At 40.9% G+C, this 12070-nt stretch overlaps 1 protein-coding gene across 1 annotated transcript in view; it reads right to left on the reverse strand.

Moving 5' to 3' along the window:
- ARHGEF28 (Rho guanine nucleotide exchange factor 28) overlaps window positions 1–12070 on the reverse strand; it is a gene marked incomplete at both ends in the record, with an annotated part of 118977 nt that overhangs the window by 8445 nt on the left and 98462 nt on the right. The window contains one exon of the mRNA XM_082013625.1: window positions 9113–9413. Coding sequence (XP_081869751.1) covers window positions 9113–9413 — 301 coding nt within the window. The remainder of the gene's footprint in view (window positions 1–9112; window positions 9414–12070) is intronic.

Raw genomic sequence — 12070 nt, forward strand, 5'->3', positions numbered from 1 at the left:
CTTCATATTTTATGGATGGTTTTGGTTTGGTTTTCTTTTAAACTGTAATTTCGCTTTGAAATAAACATTAAGTCAAAGACCTTGGCAAACAATTGATTTTGTCCCCAGCTTTTGGCCAGTCCTTCAGATGCAACACAAAGGAGTGTGCTCTGGACTTTGGCAAATATTTTCTTAAGTAGCAGGAGGGCACAACTCTGTTACAAAAGCCAAAAGGTGGAGGTCATAAAACACTCTCAAGTCTTCTCCTAAGTACTTCGGTTTCATGTGGTAGTTTCCTAACAACAGACGAGATCCATCACTTCTTACTCATAAAAGCTGACGAGATAAAAAAATACAAGCAGAGGAATACTGAACCAAAATACAGAATTGCTGCAAAAGCAAAAATTAAGGCAATGCACCTGTTTCAAATCAATTTTTCAGATCAATTACATGCTAATCTTACCCTTCAATAGAAGTTGCTGCTTATTGATTAATGCAGGAAAAAATACGACCTTTACTTTAAGAGTGAGCATCTGAGAAAAGCCACTTATCTGATAGAGTCAGAGATACTTGTTCTCCCCTGAGCACAAAACACAGGGAAATAGTCACTTATTTTTTACTGCAGTTTGACTATTAGCACAGCCATTTTTATACATGTTCAGTCAGGATGGCAAGAAGTACATGTACTGATGTTTGCTTCTTGCAGTCATTAAAAAACAGCAAAAATTGAAAAGTTGCATATTCCAAGTTTTGCATCATAAGCATAGGAAGTTTCAGGGTGTGATCAAATATTTTGAAATGGGTGCCCTTTTTAATTGTTTGCTAAATGCTCTGTGAACAGTGATTGAATATTTTGAAATGGATGCCCTTTTTAATTGTTTGCTAAATGTTCTGTGAACACATAACTGCTGTGAAAACAATTTGCATAAAAGCTAAAGGGAAAACATCAAAGCCAGAAAAAAAGCACAATTATCAAATAAGCATGTGCCTTCATCCCTTCGGCGAAGTGCTTTCCTTGAGCGCATGGAATGTACTTGGGTCCACTTTCCTTTCTTTTGCTCCCACTTCTCTCCACTATGGGCAACACTGGTCTTGCCCTTAAGCCTGATTCATCACCACCTCCTTCTACCTTGCATTTACTACAAGTTTTCTTTGTCTCTAGTCCCACAGCTGCACCTCTGTAGACCCCGGCTCTGCTTTGGTCTGACTCCCTCGGGTGCCTTCCCACCCCCTCGTTTCATCTGCTGCAGCCCTGCACCAGTCCCATCCCACCACTCCGGAGAGCAGGACACTTCCCCACAGTGGAAGAAAAGTGATGCTATGTCTTAAAACACCCTCCTGCATTCATTTTTGCCTTCAGTTCAAAACTGCCTGTGATTAACACAGAAGCCTTTCTTAGTAGGAACTTCATCCCCTTCCCATTGCCAGTATGCTGTAATGGCAAGTTCGTCTGCATAGGAGGAATACATAGCACAGGAGAACTGCTACTGTGCAGTTCTTGCTGTCAGCAACAGCTATCCTGCAATTCTCAACCTCAATTAAAAAAAAAAAAAAGAGAAAAAAAAATCTTTTCATCCTTGCCCAATATAGTAGTTTCCCTATCTGTCATGTATTCTTTATCACTGAATATACTTTTTTTTTTTTGAATATACAATGACTTTAACTTTTAATGACTTTAACTTTGAATATACAATGACTTTTAAAGGCAGAGGGGTTTCTTTGATTTTTCTATGGTGGACCCTCAACAAATACAGCCAAATCACATTTATTTTTGTATCATTTATGTTCCAGCTCTACATCAAACTTCCAAGGGACACTCAAAGAATCTTGGCAGGTGACTGTTGCAAGTTTTCCTATTCGATTAAACTGAAAACAGCTTCCATACCGGCACCAAGGCTCATCCCCTCTACTGCCCCACCAAAAATTTACACCCAACAGAAATTTTTCTATAGCATCTGGGGAGGCAGAACAAGATACGCCATGCAATCTCCTCTAGCAGTTTGGCTACAGCCAATATAATTTATGTGGAAGGCAACTGGGTGCTCCTGTGATGAATGCCAGTAAAAGACAGACAGACAATCTTCCCCAGTTTCTCAATAAATATTTAACAGCAGATGCTGCTGAGAAGGTTTCATATTACTAAGACTTCATTACTTTTACACAACATGCTACAGGCCATTTCCTGGAATATGTAAAGTATTACACTAAATAATTAAAATGAGATTGTACTTTTCAAAATAAGCCAGACAGATACACTCGGTGATTCAGCTACATGATTTTACAGGGTGTGTTTGCATACTCAGTATCTTTCAAAATTTGATCATCCATAAACAGCTTCTCCCAGCCATTAGGATGCATTATTTATTCATACTTGTGCATCTATTTCAGGCTCTAACTCCATTACAAAACGTATACAAAACATTTTTAATGTTCTAAAGCAGGGCACGCAACCAGGTCGCCACCCACAGATCGTATTACCTGAGGAAAACATGGACCTCCCAAGGTATCTTCCTGACATCAAACAACAATTAGCAAGACTCTTGTTTTGTGACTGCTCTTCCTGAGAGATCACCTCTTTTCTTGCAGACTTGCTGCCAAAGTCACAGCTCTGCACAACCCTGAGCTGGAGCTGCTTCACTACAAACCAGCTGTCTGGCAAAAAAAACGCTGCCCAGAGTCTTCTGCTTCACAACGTGTTCCTTTCCCTCCTTCTACTTCCCTGAAACTCACATCTGTTGGAACAATCTTATTTCAGTAAAGAATAAATCTGCATATAAGAGATATGGTCCAAACCATTCCAGTTTCATTGATGCCAGTAATTCCACTGACTTCAAAAACCACTGCACTGAAGTTGCACTGAACTTGCTGGAACTGTAAATATGAGGAAAATGAGAAAGATTTGGCCATCATTCCATTGTTAAGAAGTCTGCAGGCAATGAAACCCTAAGTATGGTGTGCAGATTTACACCAACATCAGTGGTACCTCAAAAGACGGGTATGGACAATCTCTTCACTCCATCACCTTAACCTTCTGCACTATAAAGTTCCCTCCTAATGAATAAGCTCTAAATGAGAAGATATTAGAAAGAATAAAATCAGACAGGCTTTACACAGGAAATTCTGTACTTATATTAGCGTACAAAATAAAACCAGAACATCATTAACTGACTTAATTAAAAGGTTATGTAATACTGCTGCATCTACTGTGGTTATGTTCAGAAATGAGAAGTATCCTGGGATGAGAAAATTAGTAACAGAACTACAAACCTCTAGCACTGCAGAGCTGAAAAGCAAGTGTTACTTGAAATATACAAATTGCGGATGACATATAACGACATATTTTTCACTTTGGTATCACACTGCCATGTGATTTAATCCCTTTTGCCATCTGCTTTAAACAAATGGCAGTGTCATTCCCAAGAGGGAAAAAATACTTCCCCTGTGACTCCTTTCCACCAAGTATCCCACAGACACCGATGTCTTATGGCAGAGCACGAAACTTGGTGTTCTGTGGTATGGAGAAGAGGCAAATTCGCTGTTGTCTGTTGCAGCATTAAAAGTAAGATCTTACTTGTTCTAATAAATCAATGCAATTCTGAACTTGGGAGATAAGGGTGCTGATGTTACTCAACTTCATATTCTTGCATCTTTCCATGTCATTTTATGCTCGTTGTAACTTATGTTGAGAACTGAATGGACTCTGTGCTCAGCTATGCAGCCATCCATGGCAAAAGCAGAAGGGATATGTTGAACACGGAAAGGGCAATTTGTAATTAATTGCCTGTTCTGAATTGCCAAAGACAAAAAATTTAAAGTAGCTCAAAATAACACATCTGCTCAGGAGGCTCCCTGACAAACTGGGAGGTCCACAGTCATGTTATCTTTTACTTTTAAAAGACTTCCCTCCTTCCCCCTTCCAAAGTGAAAGAGCAACAGAAAGAATTCAGGGGCAAACAGTGAAAAAAAAAAAAAGCCACTATTAAAAATATTGTGAAACACACCAGAAAACCTCAAAACAGGCAGAAGATCATCTTCACAATGCCATTCTGCAGGTGGTAGGGGGTTGGCCTGCCACTGGCTACAAAGGACACTTTAAACAGGAGACGTATAAGGTGGTAGGGGGTTGGCCTGCCACTGGCTACAAAGGACACTTTAAACAGGAGACGTATAAGTGTGTGCTGTACAGGGCACAATTACCTTCCAGCTCAGAAGACCAGCAGGTCAGAGGTACTCAGAAGGAGTTCATACAGCAGCAATCATACAGAAATTAACTCACAATGGTCACATGTGCAGAACTGTAATGACTTTTTTTTTGTGGGAGGTAGTCTTTATATATCAGGTTCCAAGTGATGAAAGCGATCTCATTCAACAAAGTCCTCAATATGGGATCCCATTAACCAGCTCCAGCGCTGGCAGTAGTAGCTTATTTGAATAAGGCCTTGAGTTGCTGAGCTCCACCCCTTGCCAAAATTCAGTGCTGACTTGGAACCACAGGGAAACAGCTTGTACCTCGTCAGATGACTTTTTAACACTGTAGTGCAATGCATATTTCACCTGGTTTGTATCACACTTGCATCAGCTTTCCATTTTATACCTCTTCTGACAGCAACAAATTCATTTTACACAAATAGGAGAAAAGAGCCAGGCCCATACAGCACTCTCCTCAAGCTCCCTGATGCAAACATATGCAGGCACTTCTATACCATATCATTAGGCCATAACCAATGTTAAGGTAGCCAAAAAACAATGTGTTGTTCTAAGCCTCATCTCAGGTACCAACTGGGAACTAAAACGAATGAATCTGATCTACAGTTTTAAGAACAGGTTCAATAGCACAATCACCATTAGCACAATCTGCCTTAGGGAATAGGAAGGGAACTTCTTATAAAGAATAAGGAAAAAAACATTAGTTATAGGATACTACACATTGTTTCTGGGTTTTCTGCTTTTTCTATTGCAAATTAAATATTTTACATCCCTAGAAAACATTTTCTTTGATGAAAACCACTATAAATTGATTATTTCACCAAAATCAAACTACCTCATTTGCTTATATGCATATATGTACAAATTTTTAAAAAAATATTAAAATCACATTAGTCAAATAGAGCCCTATTTTTGCTCCCTGGTTTTGCATGTGGCTGTTTATAGAGATCACATGTTTTTCTGTGTTCCTCATAAAGGTTTAAACTATATTTTTCACTACACCATCCATAAAGATCCTTCATGATACCACTGCAAACGATGGGGGAAAAGAACTTCCTACAATCATGTTTCAGTGCAGTTTTCGAGATATATCACTTTTCAACTCTATTCCTGTAGCTACAACACCTGAATAAAAAAAATTAAAGGCAGTACCAGTGAACAATGCTGTTCACTTCAAAGTTTAAAAGAATTAAAATTGTACTGATTCCTGAAATCAAAGAGGTGAACCCATAGGTAAATCCTTAGGCATCACTTCGGCTAGTTAACCTTACGTGTCAATTAAATGCAAGAGTAATTTATTCAATTCTCAGTCTAGTCTGACACAAAACGTATACTTCCCCTGATTCCTAATTAGCCAAATACTTGTCTTCTTTCATGCAGATAATTTCATAACCATTAGTGTAAAGCATTAACACATTTTCCTTTCAATCATATTTTCCTCCTGTTGACCGACACACCTTTTCTAGCGAGTGTACTTGTGCCAGTTTCATCTTTGTGGGAACTTGCCCCAAGGTCTTTAGTAAAGTTCCCTCCCATACACATAAAACAATGATATATAATCATGATGCTAGCTATGTGAATAGACATATGTATTACCTTAAAAAATATGAATGGAAAATTATGCACTGGAGGAATGTAGCCGTTTCCATTTGAGTGTATTTATGAAGCTAGATTGCATAGTATTTAACATATGGTAGAATGCAGCGTGATTAACTCCTTGACAACGTGTTCAGGTGGTGCTTCTCATTAAAAAATTAACGAATTTTTTGACAGACTAGACTTCTTACAGGATGCCTAGTAATTATAGGAAAATTAATCAAAACAAAGAAATTCCTTTTGTGTACACACAAAACTTACTATATACAAGATCTGACCATGTATGTATCTGGTACATGGCTCCAGCAAACTATACTCAGAATTTGTTTCTTAGTTCTACTTTGACTTACCATTTAGAAATGTTTTTTGAAATATGATTATGAGACTTTATACATAGAGCTGGTTCAAAAACGTGGGAAAATGCCAGGAAACATGCATCCACATGAAAATATTAAAAGTTTCAGCTAACTTTCAAATTCTTTCTAGTCTTTCTCTCACTGCATCTCTGTTGGTTTTCCTTCACGGTGATTGGAACCAACTATATCCTGCAGAGGTGTCAGGAAATGGAGGCACAAGGTCAGAGTTCTTCTCAAACTCTGCTGAATTCTCTGGGGAAAAAGCACGGCCAAAAACAACCCAACAAAAAGGAAATCAGCTTCCTTGTATTAAACATTCATACTGCTCAACTTGATTCACACCGCTTAGGAACAAGTGATTTACTTCATTTCCATGTGCAGAGCCACTTGCTGGGGCTTTGGATGCCATCTGTCCTTCAGAGGGAAGTTTAGCGTTCTTCTCATTCCCCACTCCCTGTACAGTGGCTCCTGACACATGACAGAAGCAAGTCTGAATCGTGCAGACTCATGCACTGCATGATGAAAGCATAAAATATTTGTCACCCTCCGAATCACAAATGCGACTGTGGAATGTGATGGGACATCTCTCTGGGGGGAGGCTCCCAGCTCTGCCTGCTCCAGCAACGCGCCGGGGGCTTCGCAGCACCATCTGCACCATCGGATGCTGCGATGATTTGCTGCGCTGCTTTGCCAAAGATGCCTTATGACTCAATCAAGGCAGTAACTGCAGGTTTTACGGACATGACTTAGCCAGAGAAACTTATACTAGCCTGTTACTCTACCTCTTGGGCAGGCTTTGTAGCCAGTGATGGTCCTCAGGCTGCTGGGACCACACCAGTGCCCTGTTACCAGGGCAAGGTAAGAATGTCTACACAAGATACAGTGACAGCAGCTCAACACAAAGCTGGCCCATTGTAGGCGAAGGGCATCTTTACATACAGAAGCTCCAGCAGCTTATCTTAGAATCAGTGCAATTAAACTGGTACAAGCCAGTTTAATTAAACCAGATGCTCTCATGTGGGCTCAATAGAAAGTATCCTGGTTAGCTTGCATCTGAACATTTGCCAGTGCAAGCTAATCCACTTTTGAGAGTCTAAACCCACGTGTATGTTTCTTTTCAAATTTGCACTAGCTTAGCTAACTTATTACTAAAATGACAACTTCAGTCAAACCAGAACAAGTTTCACCAGGCTAATTATTTAGGCATTTTCAGAAATATTAATCTCTTTTACTAATCAGCTTGGTTTGCTGATTGTGGTGATGAGACTAGCCTGCCCTACCTTTGATTATAAAATGGTATTTTGGCAATCTGTGTACCAAGGACTAGTAAGGCTACAATGGATGTCTGCTTAATACATTACAAGGAGTACTGAGGAGCAACTTCCTTAATCAAGGACTTTTTTAGTTGAAAAACTTCAAGAGTTGACCTAAGACAATTGAAAACCATTGTACCTGTGTATGTTTTCAACTTCTGATCCTGCTGCCGCTGGTCTTTGCTGTGACCTGAGCTGCATGCAGCTGGTGTGAGGACAGAAGGCATCCTGCACTGCCAGCTGCAGAAGAATCATAGGATCATAGAATGGTTTGTGTTAGAAAGGACCTTTTAAGGTCATCAAGATCAATCGTCCTGCAATGAGCAGGGACATCTTCAACCAGAGCAGGTTTCTCAGAGCTCTGTCCAAACTGGCCTTGAAGGTTTCCAGGGATGGGGCATCTACCACCTCTCTGGGCAACCTCTGCCAGTGTTTCACCACACTCATCGTGAAAAAGGCCTTCCTTATGTCTAGCCTAAATCTACCCTCTTCTAGTTTAAAACCATTACCCCTTCTCCTATCGCAACAGGCCCTGCTAAAAAGTCTGTCCCCACCTCTTGTGTAATGCCTCTTGAAGTACTACTGGAAGGTTATGATAAGGTCTCCCTGGAGCCTTCTCTTCTGCAGGCTGAACAACCCCAAAATCTCTCAGCCTGTCTTCACAGGAGAGGTGTTCCAGCCCGGGAGCTCGGGCACTACTGCAGTGCTGACTTGCCATGTTTCACCTGAATTTCACAACTGTGCAGCAAAATCACACCAGATTACTTAATCTATCACACCAAAAGCGCACCATTGTCCCATAAGACCTTTAGCTGTTCTGTTTTTTACATGCTGCTTTACAACTCTCAAAATAAGGAAAGAATGAAGACACCAAGTCAGATCAAAACTAGCATTGTGCAACATGAGAAATAAAACCCAGATAGTTTAGACTTTCCCATTAGCATGTTTTTCAGTCCTTCAGGAAATTTTCAGTGCAATGCAGTGTTCAGATAGGTGGCCTCTTCTACTCACTTTGGTAGCCACCATCAATAACTGCTATGCAATCTACATTATCTTTGGGGGTTCTGGTAAAACACAAGAATAAAGAAAGGTAATGCAGCAAGACCTATTTTTACTAACATGGAAACTTATTGTCAAAGATTATATTATCCCTTAGAAGTGATGTAATTTTCTTTCCACAATTACAGAGTCTTTCAAGACACTTTCATTTCATTCTCAATGAAGAAAGAAGAGGGTGGTTGACCACTGATTATCATTTTAAGATGGTAAATCAAAAGCTATTCTAACTAGAAGTCATCAAGTAATGCACATGTGTTCTAAAACAGCCCACAAAATGCACCTGAAACAGCAAGAGTTACTTCATCTTTTTTTAAAAAAATAAAATAAAATAAAAAAGCATTGGGAAAAGATTTGGAGAGAACAACATTCTGAGTATTGTCTTCCAGATAAAAACAGGGGGGTTGTGGGGTTTTTCCCAAAGTTTTCTGTATTTCTGTTCTGATCATTTTCTCACCTACCCTCAACAAGCTTGCAAAGTTTCAATTGTTTTAGCAAAATCTATTGCTTCCAATGCCACCAAGCTGTCTTTATTCCTAGGACTATTCATTCTGAGAGGGGACAAACTGTCCATAATACTTGTTAATTAAATAAAGTGTTAATTACCATTATTAAAAGCATCCTTGTTGCTTTTGCAGGAAAAAGACATCTGCTGGTAAGGACCAGTGGATTTCCACAGTGCACTGGTTAACGCTGGCTGACAAGAAGTGTCCATTTTGAGGTCCATCTGATTTTCACTAGTCCTTGCTGTACCAGAATTTGAGATGTTCAGCCCATACACACCATCCTCATGAACAAGAGAAGAATCTGATCTGTTGACACTGCTTAGAGAAACACACACTACAGCTTCATTTAAGTAGAATGTATTTTCGCTATGTAAGCTGTCCAATTGATTATGTCCCATTATCTGCAGAAGGGGAAAAAAAGACAGAGAAAAGCATTTTCACCTTTGTCCAGCACCAGAATCATAGAATCACAGAATTTCTTGAGTTGGAAGGGACCCATAAAGATCACTGAGTCCAAGTACCTGCTCCTTGCAGGACTACCTAAAACTGATACTACGAGTATCATCCTGAAGAATCCTTTTACCAGGATACATAAAATTAACTGCCAGACAGAATGGGGATTTATAGCAAATAGTCACCTAATTTCCCAGAAGTTAACCTCAAAACATGTTCAGTTGGATGTGTGTTCAGGAATAAACAGCGATAACACAGTACATTTTGTTTTAGTTCCCCTCAAAGCACAGGAAAACTCAGTAATAATTGTGAAATAGCAAATAACAAAAGGCTGACACCTTAGATGCACTGAGCTCTGCAGACTCCTTTCAGGGAGAAATTTTGCCCCACGGCTTGACAAGATACCACTTCACATATGTAAATCTGTGTACACTGCAATCCAAAAAAAACACCCTACCTCAGGTAGATAGGTAATCATAGAGGACAGGACTGCAGCAGTCAAATTAGGGATAGCAAACAGCATTCAGCAAGCAGCCATGGCTCCCAGGGCCTGAAAATGCAACTCCTGCAAAGACTCCCTGCATGCAGGTGTTCATCAAGGCTGAGCTCACAAAAAAAGCAGGAGTAGCAGTGTGAGTTACTGCAATGTTTGGCCATCCAAAACTATCTAGGTTCAGTGTAACGGCAAAAACACCGGGAAGGAAGTACTGGCTGACTGGGAAGCACTCAGCCAGCTCTGCTGCTGCAAGGAGTATGGTAGTGGAAAATGCAGGGCAAAGACTATCCCAAGGCCTGGAAAGCATCCAAAGCCATGTAGTTTACTTGAATAAAAATACAAGTGGTCTTACACATGAAATATTAGATTAGGAACTACTAGTCTTTAACACTCAGCATTTCATTATTTTGCCTCTCCGTCTGTGCAATCCTGGACACCCCTGCATCAGGCTATCATCCTTTCCAACTTCCTCTCCTCAAAAGATTTCAGAAGTCACATCCATTAAGGCTGATGGGCACGTTCAGTTTTGGTTTTATCATCCACTTCTTCAGCACTGTCAAGCAAGTCAAAATTGTACCACAAGCTATGCTAGTAAGAAGCGCCTTCATTGTTTGGGCTGGGCAAGCATATATGGATAAGTCATGTTCACACAATGTTCACAAAAGCTGGATGAAAAGGGGGAGGTCAGAGGCCAATCCTTTGCCCCCACATGCAGGCACAGACTTAGATGCTGAATGGTCACTGCCTGTTATGGGTCAGTTGCCAGCTGAAAAACCAGGGAGGTGATGGCCTGAAGAAAGACTCTATAGATTTTCTTGTGAAATCGAAAACCTGAGGGAAAAAAAAGCTGTCTGGGTCAGTGAGCTTTGCAAAAGCCAGGCAAAATGTTTTGATTTTCAGGTGTTTTAGAGAACAGTAATGGAAATGAAAACCGTAGCAACCAAGGCAGGTCTGGAGGCCAGGTCCCACCAGGCAGGTAGGCACCCAGACAGCTGAGTTCAGAGTCAGCCTCTAACCTTCACCCTCAACAAAAACGTAATCATTTTTAGTATTAAACGCTCAAGCAGCTTCAGAGCTACTTTAAATTGCATCTGCTAATAATGACCATCTCCAAGGAATTACACTGTCAAGGATGGAGCCACACACCAACCTCTTCCCTTAAGGGGCTGCTTGTTTCAGGAAGCAGGGCCTGACACGTGGGGTTCATGGGAGCCTGGCATTTACCACTCTTGGAGCAGCCACTGTTCCTCACTGGAAACAGTGCTCTTGTCCAAGAACAAGGACAGCAGCCAAAGACTTCACCAAAAGCTTTTTACGCCTCAAGTATTACAGTAATTTCACTTTCCTACAAGAGGTAGGAGACACAATGTATCTTGCAAATACAGCAGCAAAGCAGAATAAACGACAGATTCTCACACTCACAATTTCCATCTCCTCAATTTAATATCCATCGGTCTGAGCCTGGCTTCTGTAGGGCACCCAGCTTAAAATCACAGAATGGTTGAGATTGGAAGGGATGTCTGGAGGTCATCTGGTCCAACCCTCTGCTCAAGCAGGACCACAAAGAGCAAGTTTTCCAGGACCATATCCAGACAGCTTTTGAATAGCTCCAAGGATGGAGACTCCACAACCTCTCTGGGCAATCCGTGCCAGTGCTCGGTCACCCTCGCAGGAAAACACTGTTTCCTGATGTTCAGCGGGAACCTCCTGTGTTTCTGTTTGTGCCCATTGCCTCTACTCCTGTTACTGGGCATCACTGAAAAGAGTCTGGCTCCATCATCTTTACACCCTCCATTTAGATATTTATATACATTAATAAGAACCCCCATGAGCCTTTTCCTCTCCAGGCTGAACAGCCTCAACTCTTCTTCATAGCAGAGATGCCCCAGTCCCTCAAACATCTTTGTGGCCCTTCACTGGACTCCCATCCCCTACCTCCACCACCCCCCACACCGTAGCTCTATGACTTTTTTGTACTGGGGAGCCAGAACTGAACACAGTACTCCAGGTGTGGCTGAAGTAGAGGGGAAGGATCACCTCCCTTGACCTACTAGCAATACTTTGCCTAATGCAGCATAGGAGACCATTAGCCTTCTTTGTGGCCATGGC

This window comes from Phaethon aethereus (genome assembly GCF_964289735.1).
Source record: "Phaethon aethereus genome assembly, chromosome: Z".
NCBI lineage: Eukaryota > Metazoa > Chordata > Aves > Phaethontiformes > Phaethontidae > Phaethon > Phaethon aethereus.